Here is a 25280-nt window from a genome sequence, read left to right on the forward strand (position 1 = left end):
ATGGATGAAGTTTTTACAAGGTTTGCAGTGATCTTATGGATTGATTAACCCAGGGAATGTTCTCAACCCTGTTCTCTCTGCTACCTTATGCAATAAAGAGTAGCAATATACTGACTTTCCCAGCATCCTTTGCAGCTAGGATTGTCTTTATAATCTGGTTCTCCTCAACGACATGTAAGATGGAGTCTAGGGGGTGGATTGTGATGGAGCTTTTACTCTTCCTTATACTTTGCGTCTTGAATATAAAGGAATGCCCAGAGTGGTGGAAATCAATTTGCAACCCAACAGGTCTGAGGACAAAAAGCCAGGGCTTTTGATAACATTGTTGAGCTGCTACCCATCTTTCATGTTTTCCTTCTTCCAGTTTTTTTAATTGTGTAAAATGATCAAATGGCTTTATTCCATATAATGATTACTCAGATTTGCAGTTGTTGTTTTATTGGTAGCCGATAGCAGCTTATTCACATAGTTCCCCCCTAGTTTGAGGAGATAAATCTCCATAGTGTGAAGACCAGGTCAGGTCTCTGTCATAAGCATGGTCCAAATTTACTTCCAGGAGAGTAATCTAAAGCAGCACTTTCCAACAGAGCTCTGTGTGATGATGGAAATGTGCACACAGACCACATAGGATATGTAGCCAGTGAGCACTTGAAATGTGTGCAGTGCCACTGAGGAACTGAATTTTTAATATGACATAGTTTTAATGAATTAGAACTGAACCTGAAATGGCGACATGTGGCGACTAGCTATTGGGTCAAACAATGCAAACCTAAAAAATCACTAGCCTACGAAAGCATACATTACTGTAGTTCTCTTGAAAAAAAATCAGCCTCTAATTTTATATGTTATTTTACAGGCCCGAGAACACCTCATTATAGAAAAATGATGATCCAGCAGGGCATTACATAGTGTCATGTTTGAAGGTTGTTAAACAATATTTAACTTGCATATTAGCTAGCTACGCAGAACTGATACCAATTTAAGCATTTTACATTGACAACTATAATAAAAGATGTCTTCTTGGAATAATAATCTTATTCAGACTGCACTCATTCAGCTGTTTGTTAAGGTTTTTGGCTCCTCAATTACAAATGGAAAGAATAATAATGGAGTGCCGGTCTCATTAAGCTGTGGGGGTACAATAACTCTCTGAGAGAAACTGTAAATTACAGTTTGCAGAAGACTTCCGGGTACACGAGAAAACCAGCCATGGAGGGTCTCTATAGGACCCAAAGAGTGGGGAGGTGCTTGGAGCTGGCAGCTGAAGATACAGGAGCAGTGGATACTCTAACCAGACTAGAAACTGGAAATGTGTGGGGCTGTCATGCCCTAGAACATAGGATTCGATATCAACTGCTATACCCAAATGTGATTGGAAGAAATTATTCCATCATGCCTTGGTATCTGGTGTAAACCTCCTTAATTGGCATGCTTGCTTTCATAGCTATTTTTAGAGCCTGAGGAAAAACTAATTCTGTCATCGTCCAAGGTGGCTGCTATCACCTGACAAGGATTATAGTCACAGACAACTACTCCACCAGTTACCTCCTGGCTGCTGAAAACAGGTCAGCAAAAGGTCAGCAAAGTGTTTTCCTGTTGGGAAGCTGAGGTCCTTCCACCTAGGCCTAGGCACGATTTTAAGAAATAGCTGATGAATCAAACTTATTTCACACACACGGATACTTGTAATCAGGGTTCTAACAGAAATGATGAAGAAAATGAGTTGTGAAGTTTCGGCAAGCCATGTACACCGAAATCTATTAGGTTCTGTGTGTAAAACATATTCAATTAAAAAATGATCCCATTTAAGAAAGCTACCACCCCACATTTCTATGGCAGTTGTGCAGAATGCTTCTTGAGACAATTATAGAAGCTGGATCGATTCAAAGTTGATTTTTTTCCTCAGAGAAATTATTTACACTCAGTATTGTTTTCATTTCATCCTGACAAGTACCTGCTTCTCATCAGTTTGCAGCGCATTGCTCTGAAAACACGCATGTTTTCTCTATAGGTCCTGCTTTGAACCACTTACTTTATGGTAGCTTCCAATGTCTGAGAAGATAAAAGGAAGCCTGTGTGAGAGGTTAAGACCCAGTGCTCACAGAGGTGAGGCATGGGACGTGCTCTGTAGGAACACACTGTGTCTGCAAGAAGGTTGCATTAAAAAAATATCACCCATGAAGATGTACATGACGTGGATGGTTACCTATGATGTGGCTCTGAAATGTGGGCTCCGCGATCACATCTTCATCCTCTTGCAGGTCTCCGTTTGCTTCTTTTACCTGCGGCAAGAAGAAAATACTGTAAGTTCTTCTTTATTACATTCAACAGATTGTCCGCAATCCTCAGAATGGTGGTTGGTTCTGTAACAAATGTGGGCATGTGTGACTCAGCGTGTGTATGTACATATACGTATACAAAGATTCTTCATTCACTTGGCTTTCTGACAAGTTTTAATCACAAGAGCATATTTTCAGAAATATAACCCCAGACCTGAAAATGAGGATTTTCAGGGTAACTAATTCTCCAAAAAAAATTAGAGATAATAGCTTTGGCTTTTAATACTTAATAAAGTCATAGCTGTTAGGAAAAATTAAAGTCAAAGGACATATAATTCCTCCAGAGACAGTGACTTTCACCACAAGTTATTTTAATAAAAAGAAAGAAATATTTAGATCTCCTGACCCTTTCCTGGAATGTAACTCTCTAAGAAAATTATTTTTTTTGTTCTTTCTGTGATGAAACATAAGGTGACTATGATGTATGCTTAGTGGACTAGAGCAGTGACATATTTATATCGATTTTTTAGGTCAAAAACATTCCCCTTATATTTCAGTTGAAATATCCAGATGCTGAATGGGGTAGCATTCAGCAGAACTCTAGAGACCTGAATAAAGTCACAGTGTTTTACAAATGAGAATTCTGAGATCCAGTAAGTTTCCATAAACATATTGCAAGTGGAAATGCTGGGATTACAACTCAGGTCCCCTCCTTCTCAATCTAGTGACAGTAGTAGCAACAATAACATTATCAGTACCAACCGTAATTTAAGATTTTTTAAAGTATATTTATTTTCAGAGAAAGAGAGAGAGAGAGAGAAAGCAAGTGCAAGAGTTGGGGAGGGGCAGAGAGAGAAGGAGAGAGAGAGAGAATCCCAAGCAGGCTCTTAGCTGTCAGTGCAGAGCCCGATGTGGGGCTCAAACTCACAAACCGTGAGATCATGATCTGAGCAGAAGAGTCAGATGCTTAACCGACTGAGCCCCCCAGGTGCCCCGGTACCAGCCATAATTTAAAAAGCAAGCTCTTAAATACTATAGAGCAGGAGCTGTTTGAGCTCTTAATGCCTATGATCTCATAATCCTTAGAATAATGCTAGGTGCTATTGTTAGCCTCCTCCTCCTCCTGAAGAAACAGACAAGTAATTACCCGAGTGGTGGAACCAGGATTCAAACTCAGTAGTACCAACTCCAGATTTGTGTTCATTTGAGGGAAATTTGTTGTTCTCAAATGTCCATTTGACTATGCCAGTAGACTTGGCTTCAATATCAAGGCAGCTTGTGGTCCTTGGCAGAATGACCCAAAAAGCCCTTTTAAAATATATCCCCATCGGTCACCTGGGCAGCCAATGATAATGATGTGAACCATGCACTGAATGCAATGGAGTTCTGCTTAGGCGCATGCATTAGAGGCTGTCAGCGGACATGTGCAGGGGCTTGAGTGGAACGCCAAGAAACTCTTATTTCATACTTGCAATGTTGAAAGTCATATGGTGCATAATGACCTTGAGATACATTTAGCTTTTACCTATTTTTCATATTTAATGGAATAAGACCAATATTTATATCTTAAGACTGCAGTCCCTATATCAGAATGTAATTGGTGCTTATTCTGTATATGCTGATAGTCAGACGGTGGTTGACTCAAGAGAGTATGTAGATGGCTACCTGAACCTCACAAGGAGAGACCAAGGGTTCAATATCCAGAGGCCATGCTTCCTCACTTTCTTTCCTCATCAGCCTTTTGCTCTGCAGGCATCCCCCTGTTTGTTAGCATGTCCAGAAGAGGAAAGTTAGGGAACGGGGCAGGGTGTGGTGGGGGGGAAGGCTTCATCAATAATCTCTGTTTTCAGTAGTGGACATTCATGCAGAGCAGAGAAGAAAAATGCCATGAGCATCAGCAAGGCTAATGTGTTACTTATTTGCCTTCCAAGCTTTGCCTAGCTCAGGGATCTGTTTGTGACAAGGCGATCAAAAGACTCACTGAAAAAGGGATCCCCAAACACCTTCATTTCCATCAACCCAATCTGAAGCTTCCAACCTCATTTATAGACACATCAAGGAAATCTGTTTGTATTTTCAGTGCATACCAACTCTTATGCCAACATACTTAATGTTTTTCCTTACCTGTTATGTAAAATAATATTGCCTTTAGGTTTTCCTAAACTGGGGGTGCCCTGCTAACCTGCTGGAATGTAGATGAATCATCATCTTTATCAGCCTGTGAGATTCTAAACTAAAGATTCCAATAATTAAAATAAGACTCTCATCTTACAGATGAGGAAAAGAGGCTCATACAGGGTTAGTGATCTCTTCAAGGTCAGAAAGGATTTCAGTTTTAGAGGGGGCACTCCTGGCCCCTATTCATTGCTATAATTAAATTTTTCATAGTGCATGATACTGCCACAGATGTCCTTTCTAGACCTTCCCAAGAACTAGGATATTTTTTTAGTGTCTGGCAGTTAGATATGTAGGCAGTACTCCACGTATATATAAGCAACATTTTTATTTAAGAGTAGCAAAAATTTTCCGAGTGTATGTATGTGTGTGTGCGTGCGCACATGTGCGTGTGTGTGTGTGTGTGTGTGTGTGTGTGTGTGTAACTTCCCTGCTTCCCTTCCCTTCTTGTTTCCTAACCAATCTGTGGAACTTCACCACCACTTTTCTCCAAGTATCATATTCAAGACAGAAAAAAAAGGCCATCCTTTTGTCCTACCTTTCAGCTCTCTGTCAGAACTTTTCTAGGGCGTTCTGTGCTTAACAGCAAATGTTAAACGTGGCCTCTGGGTATTTATCAGAGGAACAGGGCTTGTAGACAAGGTCCCTGGTTCTTTCAGCTTTCCTAGGCTGATGACCCGTGAGGAGTAGATGACCCATGAGAGGAAAATCCAAAGATGGGTGAAGAACTAGCAAAGGAGTGGAAAATGAGGCATGCCTCAGAATGGCATACTTGTTGGTTCTAATCATCTGTACAAGTAGATTCCAATGTGAAGTGGCGAGGAATTAAAAAAAATCCATTTGCCAACGGAAACGAGGGGCATGATTTGTTTTGGCAGCAGATTCCCCTTGCTAATTATATTTTTCATCGGCTGAATTTAAAATGAATTTTCATTCTTGATCACACAGGGTCTGGGTATTGGTGAGTCATTGTAGGAACTTTGCTGGGGATCCAGGGGCTGCCAACTCAAGATTAAGAACTTGCCAAAGATAGGCACAAGTGGGACGATCTTCATGTGACGAAGCCCTTCAAAGATAGGAGTGGTCACAAAACCCAGAAGTTTGGCTCAGAATAGTGATTAGAGATGTAGAATTTTCTCCAGCATTGTTCTACCAGAAACAGACACAACCTAATGTCAGTAATGTCCGATTTGATAAGAAGTAGCAGGTAATTCAAGCAATAACTATGGGCTATTTTTGGTTTAAGTTTGTTGTCAGTATGTCAGGGGCCTTCTAGTGGTACACCTCCAACTTCTGTCCATCTTTTGGGGTCTGCAGTTGTAGTCAAGAACTGTACCAAATACTAATCCCTAACAGGAAACCAGTAAAGTGTCACTGTGCCCATTATATTCTATTCACCCCTACAATTAGAAAAGGCAGGGAGGAATGAGTTTACAAAGGACCCTGGAGGAAAATGGAAAAAATAATTCAACACACGCACACACAGACACACACACAACATTTGGGGATACCCTTCATTTGGAATTCTGCTTCTATGTCTTCTATAAATCATCCCAACATAAACTGCTTCCCAAAAAACAACATTGTATTGTCAACATTTATTGCAAAAGAACAGAATATAATGAACCTAAGTGAGACAAGAAGCGATCTTTGGAAAGAAAACTCTAAAAGGCATTACTTTTAGAAAAGTTAGTCATTTAAAAAAATTTGCAGGAGGAGGGCAAAATATGCATGCTTCTTATTAGCATCAAAATGCATTTAGTACAGAACTGTTCAATTAAGGATGTTGAAATTACAATATTTTGCAGAACTTAATAAGATGATAACAATTTGCATAATTATTGTACTATTTTATGCTATTTCATCACCACCGTATCATTTTCATGGGATAGTATTTGATGCTTTTTTTATTAGCATATGTGATTTTTTTCACACTATGGGACACTGGCTGAAAAAAATACTCATAATTTAAATTAAAATACCCATATTAAAACGGCCATCTCTGCCCAGTGCATGAAGAAGGTATACGATCTTGTTAATTTTGTTAACAATTTTTATTTTGTCCAGTGATAGTCAAGTAGGAGCCTGGAGCTGTCTTCCCTTGAGACTTCTTATTACACAAAATTATCTGAATCCATAGGAAGGAAGGATTTATAACACATAGCAAATAGAGTGCGTTTCTTTCTTTCTTATTTACTTAATACCTATGCAATCTTTCCTGGGGATGCCTTTTCCCCTCTTGTCATGATTTTATATAATTCAAGTAGAAGTACAAAGTAACATGGCCCTTGTCTAAATTACACAAAAATTAGAGCTAAGTGGTCTGTGAATGATGGCCTAAATGGGGACATAAGCCTCTAATTAAGGTTCTGAAAAGAGAAAAAGATTGAATTCAGCAAAGAATTAATGGGACTTTTACACATATTTTAAAATGTATCTAGCAATCCTGAAAATGGGTATTGATATGCAGCTACCAGTGAATGCAGTGCAGGTCTGCTACATACATGAATTTGTTACATGTATGGAAATGCTCATGTATCAGCATAGATTAGAATACAATCCCTGAGGACCCTCATAACTGAATATAGTCTTGGTGTGTAAAGGGAAGAGATGGTGGTATATTATAACATTTTGAACAGTGATTTTACTAAAAAACAAAACAAAACAAAACCCATGTGACACGTAATGTATTATGCGTAGCTACTGTTTTCATCCCGAGTGAATACTGTCAGAAAGATTCTCTGCAATAGAGTTTAAAATAAGCAAATGGGAAATTTACCTTGAGCTCTAGTAGGGGAAAATTCCCTCAAACTCTGAATTTTAAGAGGTTCATGGGCATTCCCATCAATGTGCTATGGTATTAGAATATATCCTATTTTGCAACTAATTTCCTTCCTGTACAGGCTGATAACATATAATAAATAGGTTTTCACTGCTAGTCTTGTACTAGTCCCAAAGGAGACTATGGCAATGTCCTTTCTGAAATTAGTAATTTTAGTCCATTCCACATTGATGATTATGGAGATGAAACAAAAAAACCCCACTGCATTTTACATTAAAAAAAAAAAAAAAAAGACTAGGTGGTCAACTATCCAGGTTAATAATATTCCTCTGTATGGAAAAGCTTCCCAGCATGACTAATTTCCTCTTGCAGCTAACTAGAAAAAATTAGCATATCCCTATTGATTATGTATTTTGGGGTGGTTAAGTAATCTTTGTACTTCACAGAAAATAATAAGAATGTTTCTTGCTGATATTCTGGAAGGACCAAAGGACACTTATTACTACCCTGAAATGTAGTAATTCAGCGAAAGACTGAAGACGAGAGACAAAAAGCACAGAAATTACTGTAGTGTTAGGAAGTAACGAGAAAGTAAAAATGAAATTGTGAAAGCCAAACAAAGGTTTTTTGTTTTTTTTTGGTATTTCTGTGCAGCAAAGATATATACCCTAAGCTGTCAGAAACATATTAAATGGGGCATAGTTAAATTGAGTGCCTCTGATAAGAGGCTCTGCCAGGCTATCAAAGTTTGAGATCAGTTGGATTGAATTTCTGGCATATTGCACGTTTCCACACTGTTCATTCTCTCTTTCCTTTCGGTGACACTACAAGGGCAGCCTTACATATGCTTATAATTTGTGATTTTACAACGTGGGGGACATCTACATTTTCAAAGAAGGGAGGATACCATGGAAGCCCAGAAGAAAAAGGGGGGGGGGAACTTTTGCAAGAACCTAGTTTGCAATATGACTTCAGAGCATTTGAAAAAAAAAAAAAAAAACAAAAAACCAAAAACTTTATAGCTCTTCCGAGTCCAAAGCTATTTGAAAGAAAAATGTGCATTTGTGTTAAATTAATTTATGTCTATGAAATTCTAAGGGACCCTAAATATCAAGAATTCATTAAACTAGTAATTAATAATAATGAATGCCAATCATGACTACTTCTAAAATCTCCTGTGATACACTCTAGAAAAAAAAATGTATAATTACTTTATATTTCAGGTTTTCCCTAAGAAAATGGTAGTATGTACCATATTTTACAATCTCTTTTATTATACTACAAAAACATATGGATACAGTAATTCTATAAAAAGAATTTCTTTTTGTTTGTGGAAGTGCTTCAAAACTTATACAAAGGAACAATAAATATCACCAAATCAATTATGCAAGAACAGAAAGAAGGTAAGGAGAGCAAATGCAATTTAAGGTAATTTTAAAACCAAAATATTATTTGAAACAAGCATATCCTGGGGAAATATAAAAATACTCTTTCATTTTTTAAATATTTATTTTTGAGAGAGGGAGAGGGAGAGGGAGAGGGAGAGGGAGAGAGAGAGAGAGCGAGCTCACATGAGCAGGGCAGGGGAAGAGAGAGAGGGAGATAGAGAACCCCAAGCAGACTCCATGCTGTCATCACAGAGCTAGACTTGGGACCAGATCTCATGAATCATGAGATCATGACCTGAGCCAAAATCAAGAGTTAGCCACTTAACAACTGAGCTACCCAGGCCCTTTCATTTCTTAAAAGAAATTACCCCTGAGTTGAGCTTTTCACTTCATAATTAAGAGACTCAATAATAGGGAATCAAGTTCCAAAATAGATTTCTTCAATACTTTCTGTCTAGGTGAGAGGAATTGGTACATACAGCTTTCAGAAAAAAAAAAAAAAAAAAAAGAACAGTGCTTAAATCGAGCCATCAAAATAGCCAACAATCTCTCCAATTGTTTAGCACTATTATGTTTTATAATCATGTCCATGGAAATGAAGGAAATGATCATCAAAACAAATCCCCTGCACAGGAGCCTAATCTGAAGATGACACCAGCCTGTCAGTTGCAGGCACTCTGGTTATACTGCCCTGAAAGGCAGCTAACCCAGAAAAGATCCTGGAGGCAGCGACTCCATTTGCAATATTGCTCTCACTTCTCTGCTGTCACCAGGTGTCTCTCCTTTTCCTTGAACTTTCTCCCCCCATTCACCCGATAATCTTGTGCTTGTACATTGCCATCAGCTTAGCTAGAAAGAACCCAACCAGATTCACTTCATAACCAAGATGGGGGGAGCACTTACCAGGGAGCTTTTCGGTATTTCCACATCGGCTTTGGTTTTGATGTTTTTCTTGTGGTTTCCTTGAGTGCTCGGAGAGCTGCTGGTGAGGCAGGAACCCTGGGAGCTGCCCTTTAACACACTCCTGCAGGAAACATTATTTGATCCACTTTCTGTCTGTTGAGCGGCTTTCTTATCAACTCTGCAGGTAGAAAGTGATTCCTCTGATAAATTACATTGCTCTTCTTCAATCACTACTTTTCCCAATCCTTTGATGTTTAAGGTAGCCTCTTTGTATCTCTTTGTCTTTAAACCTTTGAGTGATAAATGTTTGTCAGTGGCCTTGATCAGATCTTCATCTGACATCCCAGGAGTGTGTCAGTTTAGATTTGATATTTATTTATTTATTTATTTATTTACTTACTTACTTACTTACTGCTTGTGAGATGGGGGAAGGAGGGAGCAAAATAAAAGCCACTGAAGAGTGATTGCTAAATACATGTCTGGCTTGAGATCAGCAGGAAATGTAATTACCTCTGGAACGTTTCTAAGTATACGTTTGCTTGCTTGGCACAATCAATGAGGTCGGCATACCTTAAAACGTATGTGTAATTTTCTTCCATTTCATGCCATGTGGGTACAATCCACGGTCCCAGTGTAGGCTGAATTTCTATCAACCTTGATAAAACTTACCATTCTTTAATTTCAAAGACCATTGATTTGGTTAACAAAGTAACATGGACTAAATTATCATTTTATGGCTAACTTTTATTTCATTGTTTAAATTCTGGCTAATGTACAAAAGACTGCTGCCACTGTGCATTTCTGTTTGCATGAAAACATGCTTGACCAGCATTTCATGTGCAGGAAGCAAACGACTCTCCCTGTTTTGGGGGGGACCCCTTGACATTGCCACCCTCTTTGCCAAGACCTTACCTGTTCAAAAGTTCCGTCATAAATGTATCTTTCGTTGAACATGTGACAGGGCTGGGTCTACTTCTTGGTTCAAATTTCGTTTGGTCATAGACGTCTTGTGGGGTCTTCAAATTATTTTTGCTTTGTAAACTATTGTCCGGACTCTGTGCCAACCTAGTGTTCCTGGCAAGCTCATTTTCCATTTTACACTGCAGCTCAGGCTTCTTTTTCTCTTTTTTTCTCTCCGATTTTAGCTGTTTGTTTCCAAACCCCAAACCTTTTGCATCCTTTTTTTCCACTTTGGTTTTGGAGACATCCATTTTCTTGCTACTGAGAGCTGGAAGTCGACTCCTCCGAAAACCAAACCAGCTGGCTAAAGAAGGCCCCGGCTTTGGCTTCGCTTCCACAGAGGGGGACTTTGTTTGCACTTGGCCCTTTTCCACGTTTTCCTGAATGCACAACATGACCTTTTCTTCAATTGTGGGTGAGAGGGGGGCTTCGGGGCTCACAGCACCAGTCCTGGTTGTAGAAGTATCTGGACACCTTCCAGAAGTTTCTAGCTTGGAGGTCCTGCTTGTTTCAAAACTGTGTGGACGCTCTGTCCTCCCCGGATTCTGCGGGGCTCGTGGGCAATCTGTTGGGGCGGGTGGGCATGTGTAGTGGTCACTGTTTGGTTCCTCAGGGACAGCCATGGTGGGACATCCTCCCTCTGCATAGCCCTGCTTGTCTTCCATTCCACAGGGGGCAAGGAGCCCTTCAGATGTTGGAAGGACCCTCAAAGGCAACTTGCTTGGGCTCCCATGCTGGCTACTGGGGCTGCTGCCTGCACTCCCTAGGGAGCCTTGCCTGGTGGAGAGATGTCCCAGAGGCCTCCCCACACTGGGGAGACTGTCAGACATGGGAGCAGAAGGAGTCTTGTTGGGCGAGACTTCCGCGGAGGAGCTCTGTCGGGTGAGGGAGTTGCCTCTCTCAGCGGTGTTGGTAATAATCTGAGTTCGAACTTTGCCTGGCCCTTCCATGGGGGGAGTAGGGGGCTTGTCACTCGAGTGAGCACTGAAACTCTGGCTGCGGGCTTTGGCTCCATTCATGCCTAGAGCTGGTTTTAAGTGTGGCTTATTGGAGGAAAGGGATCTTTTCACAGCCCTGTTTTCTACCCCATCTTTTCCATCAGCCCCAAGGATGCTATTGTCCAATGACGCTGGCATTGCCGTTTCCAGGGGAAGCCCTTCAGCCAAACTGCCTTGTGCCTGAAAACACAGTGGAGTCACATTTCTTTCTCCCACTGTGGTCTCCATGCTCACTGGATTCCCAGCATCCTCTGGCTTAGCCTTGCTCACAGCCACAGAGCTTTTAGAGGCTTCATTCAGACTGTCTTTTTCATGTTTCCCTGGCACTGTAGAACTTTTCCTGAGCAATTGGGGAGATTTCATGAGAACTCTGAGCCCAACTGGGAGGCGAGTTTTCAGCCCTTTCTCATGAGCGCTTTGACAACCTTGTGGGGTGTTATGGCTTTTGGAGGAGGGTGATGATGAGTGACTGTTACCCTGAGATGATGGTGACTCATTCGCCCCTAAGAAGGCAGGCTTGGGTGAGGTGGGGACACAGTCATTCATTTGTCCTTTTCTTCCTGGGGACACACTTTTGGGGGACGATATTTCCAGTGGCTCAGGGGCTGAAGGACAATTCTTGGGAGTCCGTAGCCCTGTGTCTGCTTGTGTGATCCCAAGCGTTTGGTGAGGTGGGGTTCTGGGGACACCTCTCTTTGGAGAGACCTTTAGGGGCCCTGGGGCCATCACAGCAAATGAGCTGGTTGGGGTATGAGCGGAACATCTGGTTTGAATCACTCTTTCTGTGGAGGGCAGAGGGTGAGTGAAGATAGGCTTTTTGAAGGCCACAGAAGGTTTCTTCCCTGGCACTTCTGTCATGATCTGATTAGAAGAGATAATAGGAGCAGAGGATCCCTTCAGAGGTGGGGATTTGAATATGGTCCTTGCTGTTTCATTGGGGACCCTGGTGTCAGGCTTGGCAGATGAGGGTGGTGGCAAATAGTCATAACTGGGCCTGATGAGAAGGGAGCCTGACCTGTCTGGAGGGGGTGGGGGGGAAGGTGATTTCATCCCTGCCTCTGGCCCAGGGTCACAGTGTTTGTCCCTCGTCGGGGGTTCTCCATTGTCACCTGGCTCATTGAGGGGCCTTGGCAGTAACTGTGATGCTGGAATCTGACTCTTGGAGCACTGGACCCAATCCTTTCTGCTGGACATTTTGGAGCCATGAGGAAGTTGGCCAGGGTGTTTTGGAATGTGTGAATCTGGCTGCAAATCAAAAAGGGGTGCTGGGCCCTCAGTCTTCTTGAACCGTGAGAGCTTCCCAGGAGCTAAGGCTGGTGATTTTTCAAGAGACACTGGGCCCGATGAGGGCACTCGTGAGGAGAGTTCAGGCTCTATCATTTTTGATTTCTGAGGTGAAGACTTGCCCCTGGCAGGGATTTTTGTCAGACTTTGTTTCTGACAGATACCCATGGACACTGAAGACCTAGAATTACTCTGGCATGACACAGTGAGCGTTGGTTTGGCCGGTCTTGGTCGCTGAGTATTTTGTGTGACTGTCCTGGGGCTGAAAGAGCCAGTGGGTGCCACAGTAACATTATCTATGTCATCTTTTGGAATGTTTTTCTCAGTTTCCTCTTCGGGTCTCTTCAAGAAAGTGTAGTCTCTTGCTGCAGCTCCTGGCTGTAAATGAGCCATTCCCTGAGGTAAAATTTCAGTGTGTTCTGCCTTGGGTCCAGTAGGGGCCGGATTGATGGAAATTTCATTTCTGGTAACAGTGACAAAGCCAGTCTGGTGAGAGCTGAATTCAATGGGCTCGCCATCTTCCGCGTCAAATATGACGGTAATGCATTCTTCTGAAGAAGTCCTTTTTACAACCCTTTGCTGCTTAATGAAGCTAAACGTCTTTGGTCTACTCTCTAAGGGGATGGGCACTTGTTTTTCCTCCTCATCAGGAGACCCCAGTTGAGATTTTCCAAATCCCATAAGGATGTCCAGATTCTCCATGGATCTGTCAGTGTCAGCAGTCAGTGACAAGTCTGAATGGCTTTTCTCGTCACTGCTACCGATGTGCAATTCATCAAAGGCTTCATTGTCATCGGTGTCTGAAAGCTGTAGACTGAGAGCCACATGGCCCTGACCGCGTGGCTCCCTCTCTCTCTGTACTTGAGGCGCCTGCACACTTGGGCACAGCATCCTCTCCAAGGGGCAGTTGCTGGCACAACTGGTCCGATTCTCAGGCCTTTCCCTGGGGTAAACTGAGGACATACCTTCTGTAAAGTGTTTTCTATTCAGCTCCCAGCCAAATAGGCTGTCAGAAACACTGTGGGTTAATTTATGACTGTGCAGCCTGCAGCCCTGGTTTGGAGCTGCCTGGAGCAAGGCTAAGGAGGAAGAGTCCTCATCAGCATCATCGTGGGAATCTGTGTCATAGACAAATGTCTCGTGGGGCTCCTTGCTGGGGCTCCTCGTGTCAGTTGGTTTGCAGGGGGGATACCCCTTGATGCTGCTACTCTTAATTCCTGGAGAATATATTCCTTCATTTGAGTTCATGCAATCTTTATAACCCCATTTTGTTATCACTGACGGGGGTTCAAGTAACACCTTTCGCTTCTGTAGCTTTCTTAGTCCTTCCAAAATGTGACTTTCCTTGATACGAGTGGGAGGTAGTTCATCTGTCGGACTAGCGAAGCCACTTGGGAGCGAAGAATCAATACTTAGCCTTTTATCCCAGTTTTGTGATGATTTCTAGGAAAGAAAAGTACATGTCAGACATCACTGAATCACGTGGATCACAACTACAAAAAGGAAAAGTCCGTGATTAGACTTGATTCTGGTGGTTCAGTATTCCTCTATAAATGCATACCTTAATTAATTAATGCTAATTAATCATTAACTATGCAGCAAATCTCTGCTTTGCCAGCTTCTGAGCTAAGTAGCCCATGATGTAATAAAGTAGTAGATAAGGACCCTGCCCTCAAGGAGCAAGCAAGCCAGCAGAGGAGAGGAGACTTGACACAAATAACCAAAAGTCAAGGGGGCAAACGAGGAGTATTAATGTAGTAGGAACTCCAGAAATTCAGAGAGAGGTCAAACCCCTGTTTGGAAAAGCCATGAGAGGCATATAAGAAGATTTTTGGTGTGTGTGTGTGTGTGTGTGTGTGTGTGTGTGTGTGTGTCTGTGTGCGTGTGTCTGTGTTTCAAACCTCCCTGGCCCCTAAACAAAGGATGAGTTTGCCTTGGCTGAAACCTGGGGGAAATGATCTCCAGGTAGAAGAAGCGGGATGGCAAAGACCAAAATAGTGAAGATATGTTGAAGGTGCACTTAGGAAATAATCAGAAGACAATATGACCTCATTGTACAGTATTTACAAGAGGTAGAGTGGGTAAATGGAAAAGCAAGTTGGTCCCTATATTAATGGTCCCTTCCATTCTAAAATTTGATAGCTCTGGGTCTTCATAACTTTCTTTGATAGAAGGGGAACATCTGTGAAACACATACATACATCTAACAGTGGGACACTGGCTGCTAGAACCCTATAGTAATGATTTGCCTACTATGAAAGGTCAATTTTCTGTTCTTCATACCATCCCAAATACTAGTGCTGATTTTGACTAAGAATGACACAGAAAAACCATTCTATCCTACACAGACCTTCATATTTCTCAGAGTATTGCTAACCAGAAGTGGAGGGCAGAAGTAGAGAAGTAGCATTTACTGACCATCTGCTGTGTAGCAACCACTGGAACAGGACTTTGATTTAATATTCAGAACAACACCATGAGGGAGACATTATCAATTCTGTTTTACTAGGGAGAAAACTGAGAGGCAGCATAGTTAGTCTGTTTAAGATTACACATTTAAGGAAGAGTTGGAACAAAGGTTTCAAAAGCTCTAATTTCCAGGGCTCTTCCTGGGACTCGGTTCCAAAGTAGCATTGCGGAGATTCTAACCCAGGCAGGCTGGCTCTTGAGCCTGCATACCCATTGGCAATTCTATGTGACTGGAGCCAAGTCTCTCTGTTCTCTTCTCTATATTGTCAATGTCATAATAGAGATCATACATAACCGTAGACAATCTTCACACCCCTCGCACCCCTCTCTTGAATGGAACCTGCAGAGTTCTATCGCATACCAAGACTCAGAGAAATCGGTGGGATTTGGGCACTGACCTCAGTCTTTTTTTTCTTTTTTTTAAGGTTATATGATTAAAGGTGAAGAACTTCTATGAGTGAATCTGGTGGTTTCAGACGTGTGCTCTGTGCCCATCTTGCCTAACAGTGCAACTTCTCTTGGCATCTCCATACCAGCTGCCCCCGCCCATAACTGACCACAAACCATGTGCAGGGGTTGAAAAAGTGTCAGAAACTTCACGTTGGAGCCTTGGCTTTTTAGTAATCTGTGAACATTTGCTTACATCTAAGACATTTCCATTAAAATTACTCTTGCTATCTACAACACATGGTGTTTATTTTTTATCTGTTATTTGTTGATTGTTTTAAAGTCAAATTATATATTTTCTTTAGAAAACTCTCCAGTATCAGAAGTTGCTGTGGATAGATGCTATTTGGTGATGCCTCCCCTTTCCTCTCCTTTTCCTCTATGCCAATAAAAGTTCTTTGGAAATCAGGAGAAATCCCATTAGTGAGTTTGGGTATTAGAGACCAACCAGTGCGAGGGCTGCCCCTCCTTGAGTTTCTAAGAAGCTCCATGATCCTGATAGTCACGTTCACAATAAGAAGAGAAGCCAGGCAGAAGTACTCCACAAGAGCTTGAAAAGGCAGATTTGTTAAACCCATAGAAGATGTGCTCAGCCGAGCTCCCTCTGCCTCTTTAAAGCCTGGCTTCCTGAGGTTGGATTCATCCCAGGGCCAGTGGCCATAAACCTCCCAGGGCCCAGCTCTCCATCCTGTGGAAAACCAATTGAGGAATGTGGTTAATCTCACAGGGTGGAGAGCTGGGCCCTGGGAGGTTTTATAGTATTCAGTAATTCAGTAATTTTTATATAGTAAATATATAGTATTCAGTAATTCAGTAATATTATAGTATTCAGTAACATGAGAAAAGTTTGGAACAATCTGGAAACTTGAAAAAAAAAAAAGCATGAATCTTCTATAGGAGAGATGAGGGAGGAGCTGGCATTTCCACAGGCAGCTTCATGTTGTGCCTGGAAAACAGCTGCTCTGGGAGGCAGTGCAATTGGCTGAAGGATGCCGCTGATAACATAGGGGCCTAGGTTCCACATAGTCTTTTTCTATTTCTTGACTGGACAATGGTTTCACACAACTTTTTTTTTTTTTAAATAACATTCTTGGTCTTAATGTAACCAGTCCATCCCAATAATTTGAATAATATTTCAAGCTTGGCTGATTCAACAGGGCCATGACAGCAGAATGGCAAAGAGTGAAAATTCTGGAACCAACTAACCAGCTCTGCCACTTACCAGCTATGAGCTCTTTGGCTAGTTACTTAATTTCTCAGCAGCCCAATTGCCTCAATTGTACAATGGGGGAATAGGCAAACCTACTTAAATAGACTCTTATGAGCAATGAATGAGCTAATACTTGTGAAATACTAAAAGAGCTGGGTGGCACATGGTAATTATTCATGAATTAGATCCAGATTCCTCCATGCAGAGCAGCCTAATGCATCTCTTGCAGGCTTCCTTTCTGTTTCTATAGAAAAGAATATTAAAAAAAATAATTGTGAATTATGAAAGAGCCATTGGTCACATATTTATTATTATGCAAGTTAATATTGTAGTCATGTGAAAATTCATAATACATGACTTTATTATGTAAGTTAATACTAAATGAGTACTTGGTACATGGTAAGAACTGTAGAAGTTTCTTAAATAATATAAATTTAAATGTCTTTATGGGCTGAGTCTAGTTTGCTAGGTCCTTGAAAACTGGGACTATGTGAGATGTGACAGGTGTGCTGGTACTCCAATCCATTCTGAGACAGGACCTTATGAAATCTACAGATGACAGTCACCTGAGTGTAAAAATTACATAAGAACCTAATTTCTCCTTTCTCAGGGAAGAGGTTTCCCTAAAAGATCAAGGATTGCTCGAATTGTAAGAATTTCAGGAAAAAGAAAAGAAAAAAAGGCAAGGCAAGGCAAAGGACGAAAAGACAAAGGCTCTGAGGGGGGAAGGGAGGGAGAGGGGGAGTGAAGAGAACAGAGCAAGGGCTCTGGAGCCAGTGACAACCACAAAGAGAGGGAACATTCCTGACCATCTTCCCAGTTTGTTAAGAGTCAGGCTCCAGCAGCCATTATTCAGAACTTTGAACATCTACTCAGAAGGAACAACTTTGATAATATATACATGCTGTATTAGGAGTCTGAGTCCAAGGGAATAAGCTCTAAATTCCACTTTGAAATTTTTTTCTGCGTTCTTGTTCAGAGTATGACAAAGCTACTCCCTCACTATTATTTTCTGGCAGTTATGGAGCCCTCCTGGCTTCTATGCTTCCAAATCATAAATGGGAGTTTACGCATATGATAGGAAAATGACCTCTGAAACTTCTGATTCAGGGTTTCCATTGTTGTGTACTTTCTGCTTTTCTTCAATATGGGGAAAGGGCAGAAGTAGCTCTTCCACACCCTCTGCTTATGGCAGCCTGCACAGATGCTTGTTCGCTTGTGAGGGCCCACCTAGCAGATGGGAGGCATCCAGCAGCAGGAGTTACCTAACAACCTGGTGAAAAAACTCCCGGCATCTAAGTCAGCACATGCCTGCCTCCAGTGGAGCCACAGTCCCTGTCACCTACCATGGTGTTTTCTCTCTCTGCCATGCCACCCTCCAATTTATAGTCAATTAGTGCTTTATGAGGCTATAAAACTGAGTAAAGGAGGTCAATATAATACATGCCATGCTTGAGTAGTAAATTCCTACAAAGCTAATGATACTTTGAAAACTTTCGGCCATTTATTCTGAGATGATGTACCATCCTCCCTATCATCTGGGAAGAAAACAACATTCGCTTTGAGTTCTCAAGGGATGCTTAGTCGGGGATGGCTTGGCCAGTGGCCTTGCTCACTGTCATTTGCAGTGGGCATTAGCAAGTCTTTCTGAGCATCGCAGCAATAGAAAGTGTCCATAAAACTAATTGGAAACATCTGAGTTGGCCTGAAACATCGTCACTTTCATTAGGCCAGGGCTCTGGGTTCCAACTTGATATGAATCTATGAGCTTGGTGGGCTCCAGCAAAGCACAGAAGGAAACTGTCTTCTTCCTCCCCCCCCCCCCCCCCCCCCCCCCCCCACCGCCGAGTGCTGTCCAAGTCATTTGGGTTAAATCATCCTTCCACCCCTCACTTGCTGTGGGACTTCTGGCAAGTAACTTAACATTTCTGAGCCAGCTTCCTCTCCCATATAATGGAGGAAATGAGATCTCCCCATATAATTCTGTGAGTAGTAAATGCACAGGTACTCAACAAATGGTCATTCTCTTCCCACTGTCCACCTTCCTGCCAGAAGAGGATTCTTTTCTGGCTCACTCTGATGCTAAATTGTCTCAAAAGGAGGCCTTACCCTTTTCCTGAGGTTCTTTCCATCATGCCATGTGTGGGAGGAGCCGCTGGAGTTCTCACTGCAGGTGCTCGAAAGAGACAGCTCACTGCTGCTGCAGCTGTTTCGAGGACAGAGATGACCAGGGATGACGATCCCCAAACCAGGGCATTTCAAAGCAGGGGCTCCTGATTTTGCATTCGGCTGGCATTCCTAAAAAAGCAGGACAGCTCTGAGCTAAGGCTTTGCTTAGGGGACAGTAAATACCAACTTGACATCACAGTGAGGTAGAAGCAAATGTAGCCTAGTGCTTAGAAGGACAGCTTTTGGGGTCAAACAGCCTAGAGGTCCAAATCTTGGCTCTGCCTCTTGCTAATATACTAGGAGGAATTATTTAATCCCTCAGAGCTACATTTTTTTCTTAAAGTGAATAATGATACTATTATCATTACTGCCTACCTTATAGAGTTACCACAAAGACCAAATGGGGTTCTAGATTAGAAGCATATCACACAGTACCTGGCCTAAGTAGGTACTTGATTATGACGAACTGCCATCACAATGGCAGAAATATCACAATGGTAGTTTCCCACTTTCTCCAGTCAGATGGGTCAAATAATCAGATCCATATCAAGCCATGACCAATGGCACAAAAGGATGAAGACAGAGTAGCATCTTTGGCTGTAGGGTTCAAGAGCATGACCACTACACTGGGAATTTAGTGACCTGGATCTCAGGCTGCATGTTGCCCCTGGCAGGAGACACTGAGTAAAGAGAGCATTTAACTTCCATGCACCTCAAGATCTTCCTTTGTGTGTGTGTGTGTAGGGGGGGCAGTTCCACCAGATTGTTCTCCTGGCCCCGCACACAGCATCATTCTGAGTCAGGAATCAAATACCCGGGAAGTCATGTCTAGTGGCACATCAAACTGAGGAATTAGGAGGTACTGTTGGAAAGGTTATGGAACTTTCCATATCATTTGGCCGTCTAAATGGTAAAGACTGCCACATCAACTAGATCTGGGTTCCATGCCGAAGACCCAGGTGGGGGCACAGGTGACAAAGTTGCAAACATCTAAAGCACATCCTGACAGCCATATTCTTGGCCCCTAATGTAATAGATGAAGCTCCATGAGCTGGACAAGCTAAATTAATTTAGCATCCTGATCACGAGAAGAAAGTCTCTCCATTACCGTCTCATTCCACTCTCCTATCTATATAAAGCTTTGTCTCAGAAGCTCTTTGATGGGGAACCATCTGTCTTTGTGTCATTCACAGAATGGCAAAGCCTCTTACTTATGCAATTTATTGACACTTTATGGGTGCCTTTATTACCTGAGTACTTATCACTGTTCTCCAAATGCAATTCCAGCTGACAGTGACTAAATCCCCACTGGAGGAAGGAAAGGCATGCTGTTCTGGGAGTACTCAGGGAACATGCTAACCCCCCGCATAAGTACAAAGGGTATATTTAATTTCCTCTCTAATCAATATCCATAACGCTTAATAAGGTTAGGTTTTCAACATCAAGCATTTGCCTGCTATCAATACTTCATTTTTGCTGCATAACAATCCCTTTAAGTAATCTAAATATGCCAAGAAATTTTACTATTCCATCCCCCACCCCCGAAATTTGGCTCTAAATAGCACCGAGAGGAGAAACTTGTCTAAAAATTCAGCATTCAGCAGTATCTGTTGATTTATGACCTTGTTACTGCTGCATGTAACTTACTTAAGGAGAGTTTATTATTTGTACTTGACAGATGTCTGCAACCAGTAGTGCTATTGCACAGGTTGCCTGACATCAACACTTGGGCCACTGCGTACATCTAGGACAAACTTTCAGAAGTAACACATTACACTCCCCTTCTACTCGTGCACTTTCCTATTTTCACCATCCCCAAAGCTCTTTCATATTTTGTCGCTTGAATAAGCAGGGTGGTGGTTTTATTTAGGACTGCCTCTGCTCTGACAGACTGGTCTGTTCTCCAGAGGGAGACTGTGACTGTGTCCTGTGAGACCATCCAGATCTAAATTTTTCTTTTTTCTTTTCTTTTCTTTTCTTTTTAATGTTTATTCATTTATTTTGAGAGAGAGAGAGATCTGGGAAGAGGCACAGAGAGAGGGAGAGAGAGAATCACAAGCAGGCTCCGCATTGTCATTAGGTAGCCCAACATGGGGCTGGAACTGATGATTCATGAAATCATGACTTGAGCCGAACTCAAGAGTTGGACACTCAACCATCTGTGCCACCCAGGTGCCCCTGATATAAATTTTTCTAATGTCCCTTTTCACACTCTGCATGGCTTTCGGTTACCGTTTGTACTCTACCTTTTCTCGAAGCACCGAAACTTCCATGATTTCCCTCTGTCTTTCCCACCTATTCCTTCCTACTATACCTATCAAAATTATATCTATTTTTACAGCTCAACTCCATTCCCAGGACACTTTTTACAAATAACCATCCTTGCCCAGTTGTTTCCCATGTGTGTACCTCCTGTATGGATGCTGGATTAAGATGACAGGGAATTTAACCTCAGAGCTACCAAAGGGAGGAATTGCTGCATCTGCCTTTGACCATGAACTTGAGATGAGCAGATGTGATGGAGCATACTTCAGGGAGGTGGAGAAGACCTATTACTGTCATATAGAGGCCGGTGGGGTTGGGGGTGCTTAAGCAGAGAAGTAGCTTCCAAGTCAGGCTTCTCATACTTCAATGTGTACATGTATCATCTGGGATCTTGTTAAATGCAGATTATGAGTAATTCTGAAGTGGAATCTGATGTGTAGTATTTTTGACAAGTTCCCGGGTGCTTCTATGCTGCTGTGCCAGGACTTTGAGTAGAGGGTCCCTAGGGGAAGGTATGAAAGAGGTCTACCTCTGATGTGGGTTGCTTGGTAGCAAGTTGTATTACCACACAGCCTGACCTGGACTTTGGAGCAGGATGAAGGGAATGGTCTGAGCCTACCCATGGACCAGTGCAGTGGGGAGAGAATATGCATATGTGTGTAGTGGGGTGGGGGGGAATTTACAGGGTAATTCCTTAAAAGAAGAGGAAGGGTCAGTCCTCCATATTGGATATTCTCCCATATTTCCCCCACATTAGACAATCAATATTTGAAGTTAATAAGGGACCTAGAATCTCTTACATCATGGCTGCAATGAGAGCTCCTTTTTCCTGAAGTCTCCTTCATCAGCAAATGATTATCAAGCAGGATTATCTACTCCAGTGAATAACTAACTGTTGTGTGGTTGAGTGCTTGAACTCTAAGGCCATTTATTAGGTTTAAACTCTGGCCCTTCCACTTGCTAACTCCTTAACCTTGAGAAAGTTATTTAACCACTACATGCCTCAGTTTCCTTCTTTGTAAATGGAGATGATGAAAGTACATATCATACAAGATCACTGTGAAATCTGGACAGCCCCTGGCATACAGCAATGCTTAGTAACATTTAGGTGTCGCTACTATTATTTTTTTTATATACGTGTGTCTTGACTCTCAAACTAAATCACAAGTTTACAGTCTCCCTAAGAGACTCTATGTTATACTTTCTTGTGGTGCCAGTATTGTCTGACACCTTGCACACAGGAACTGGACTGAGCAACAGCCAAAAGTGTGGGTGCCCTTTATTTCTGGGAATTATTGATATGAAGTTCTGGAGAGATATACTAGCAGATACTGCTCTTTGTTATCATTCCCCATCTTTGCCACGGTGTTCTGTGGCTGCGGCATAGTGCCGATTATGAAGAACAGAAGAACGCTAAACGGCAGGAATCTTATTATTGCCCCAATATGGTTGGTGGGTACTGTGGTACATGAATTTTATATATTGTGGGATTTCATCCTCACCACGATTCTCAGAAATAGAAAAGAAATATCATTATGCTCATTTCTCAGATGGGGAACTTGAGGCACAGTGGCATTGCTGTCTTGCGTAAGGTTACCAAGCTAGTACAACATTCTGAAGTCAGGCCCACATCCTAGCCATTATTCTATGGCACCAAGTAAGGACCTTAACAATAAGTAGAAATCCTGGACATATACAGACCATAAAGTACCCAACAGGGAAGAGATCTAATTAGCAATAGATGATTATTATTAAAAAGATTTTTGGCCCAAAAAATGTATAGTGGTTTCCACTATAACATTATCTTAATTATGTTTACTTCATTGGCAAAATACACCCCTTTTGCACTAGTCGAAATGTTTTTTTCTCATTGTGTATTTTAGATTACTACCTTGGGTGCCTCATGCTTTAACATCCTTAGTGTGAGAAATACAAACAAAATCTGTAATTAAAAAAAAAAAATAATAAGGAGAGAGGACTGTCTACCCTAGAGAAACCGGGACAACCTGAGGGGCCATAGGTGGGTGATTGCGAACTAGGGGAGATAAAACAGGCTGTGTAGGCATGGAGAAGAGGGATCCCCTTCTGCAGAGAGACAAAGGGAAGAGAAATTGTGGCTGGGGAAGCATAGGACTGTATCTGGACAACACAAAAAACATCAGATCGGGATGGAGAGAGATCCCATCTGTAACTGCAGGTTAGAGGATCTCTAACTGCAGATCCCATCTTCGGACTGGGGCTGGTTGCTCTGTTCATGCACCTGGTGAGGAGGGAGCCACCTCCAGGTTTGGTGGTAGATCAGGGGCACGGTCCACAGCAGGAGAAACCGGTCCCCTCCCCTGAAGTGCTGTGGCACAGGACAAAACCAGCCAGGACCACATATCAGGAGGCGCTTCCCCAGTACCAGGGTGCACAGAGAGGGAGTTTAAATCCCAGCCAAGCACCAAGGCCACAGAGTCGGAGGAGTGAGACAGACAGCCTAGTCTGTGCCCATGGCACAGTAAGGACGGCTTCAAAGGAGTGATTTGGGACACCAGGTCGTGGAGGAGACACTGGGGGGTTGCCATTTTTCTCCCACCACCACCAAGGTGGGGGTCTCAGGGAACTGACGTCGGGGCCCAGTGGAGGTGGGACCTGTCTACACCAAACCATGCCCCTCCAAGCCAGGTAACCGTGTATCTACTGGAGTGGGATAGACGTTGTGGAACCAGACAGACCCCCTCCTCCAGACCAGTGCTTCTGCATTGCCTGGATTAATTCTAGGACAATTCTCCCTATATAGATATATTCTTCCTTCCATTTCTCCTTCTTATCTCTTCCCTCCTCTAGGCTGGTTACTATGGCTATTGGTTTGTTTAAATGGCCATATTTAATCCATTCTCTTGATACAGGTTCTTCTTTACATTCCTTTCTCTCTCTCTGGAATAATCAACCAGTACAGTTTCTCTGTCTGGGTAACTTTACCTTCGTTTCTTTTTCCCCTACCTCCTTATTTTCCTTTGTCTATCTCTGGACTAAGCCTTTTAGTTTCTCTGCCTGGTCATTGTTCATTTTTTCTTTTTCCCCGCCCCTGTCATTTCTGTCTTTGTGTGTGTTCTTCCATCAGCACCGCCTCCACCCTGTTCTTTACTTGTAGCTCGTGTTTCTGGTTTTTTGCTTTTGGATTGTTTTTAGTTTTTTGATTTTGTTGGTTTGTTTTATTGGTTTGTGTGTCTGCATGTTTTTGTTTCCTGTTTGTCTGTCTGTTTTCCTTTCCAGGGCTACTTCAAGGAACAAATCTAAGTACACCTGGTAGAGGGTCCAAAACATCACTACAAATAGGGAAATAAAATAACCAAAGTCACAACACCAGAGAGCAAGTAACACTCTCCAAAAAACACTTACTGAAGGGCCAGGCCCTGGACAGTGTATGACCCTCTAGCAGTGCTCACAGGTGCAGAACACATAACAAACTATTAAAACTCATAAGGGACAGAAAACTAGCCAAAGTGATGAAACCGAAAAATTTTCCTCAGAAGAAATTCCAGGAAGAAATGACAGTTAAAGAATTGATCAAAAAAGATATAAGCAACATAACTGAACAAGAATTTAGAATAATAGTCATAAAATTAATTGCTGGGTTTGAAAAAAGCATAGAAGACAGCAGAGAATCTATTGCTGCAGATATCAAGGGACTAACAAATAGTCATGATGAATTAAAAAATGCTATAAATGAGGCGCAAAATAAAATGGAGGCAGCCACAGCATGGACTGAAGAGGCAGAGGGGAGAACAGGTGAATTAGAAGATAAAATTATGGGAAAAGAGGAAGCTGAGAAAAAGAGAGATTAAAAAAAAAATCTAGGATCATGAGGGGAGAATTAGAGAACCAAGTGATTCAATCAAATGGAACAATATCCATATCATAGGAATTCCAGAAGAAGAGGAAAGAGAGAAAGAGGCTGCAGGTGTG

At 42.1% G+C, this 25280-nt stretch overlaps 1 protein-coding gene across 7 annotated transcripts in view; it reads right to left on the minus strand.

Annotated features, from left to right (window-relative positions):
- Positions 1-25280, minus strand: part of NCKAP5 (NCK associated protein 5) — a 976326-nt gene that overhangs the window by 95617 nt on the left and 855429 nt on the right. For all 7 annotated transcript variants that reach the window (XM_045479574.1, XM_045479575.1, XM_045479573.1 and 4 more), the window contains 4 exons: positions 19005-19193; positions 10440-14212; positions 9528-9705; positions 2207-2282 (listed from right to left, as the gene is read on the minus strand). In XM_045479574.1, the coding sequence (XP_045335530.1) occupies positions 2207-2282; positions 9528-9705; positions 10440-14212; positions 19005-19193 (4216 nt within the window). The remainder of the gene's footprint in view (positions 1-2206; positions 2283-9527; positions 9706-10439; positions 14213-19004; positions 19194-25280) is intronic.

The sequence above is a fragment of the Leopardus geoffroyi genome, chromosome C1, assembly GCF_018350155.1.
Source record: "Leopardus geoffroyi isolate Oge1 chromosome C1, O.geoffroyi_Oge1_pat1.0, whole genome shotgun sequence".
Classification (NCBI taxonomy): Eukaryota; Metazoa; Chordata; class Mammalia; order Carnivora; family Felidae; genus Leopardus; species Leopardus geoffroyi.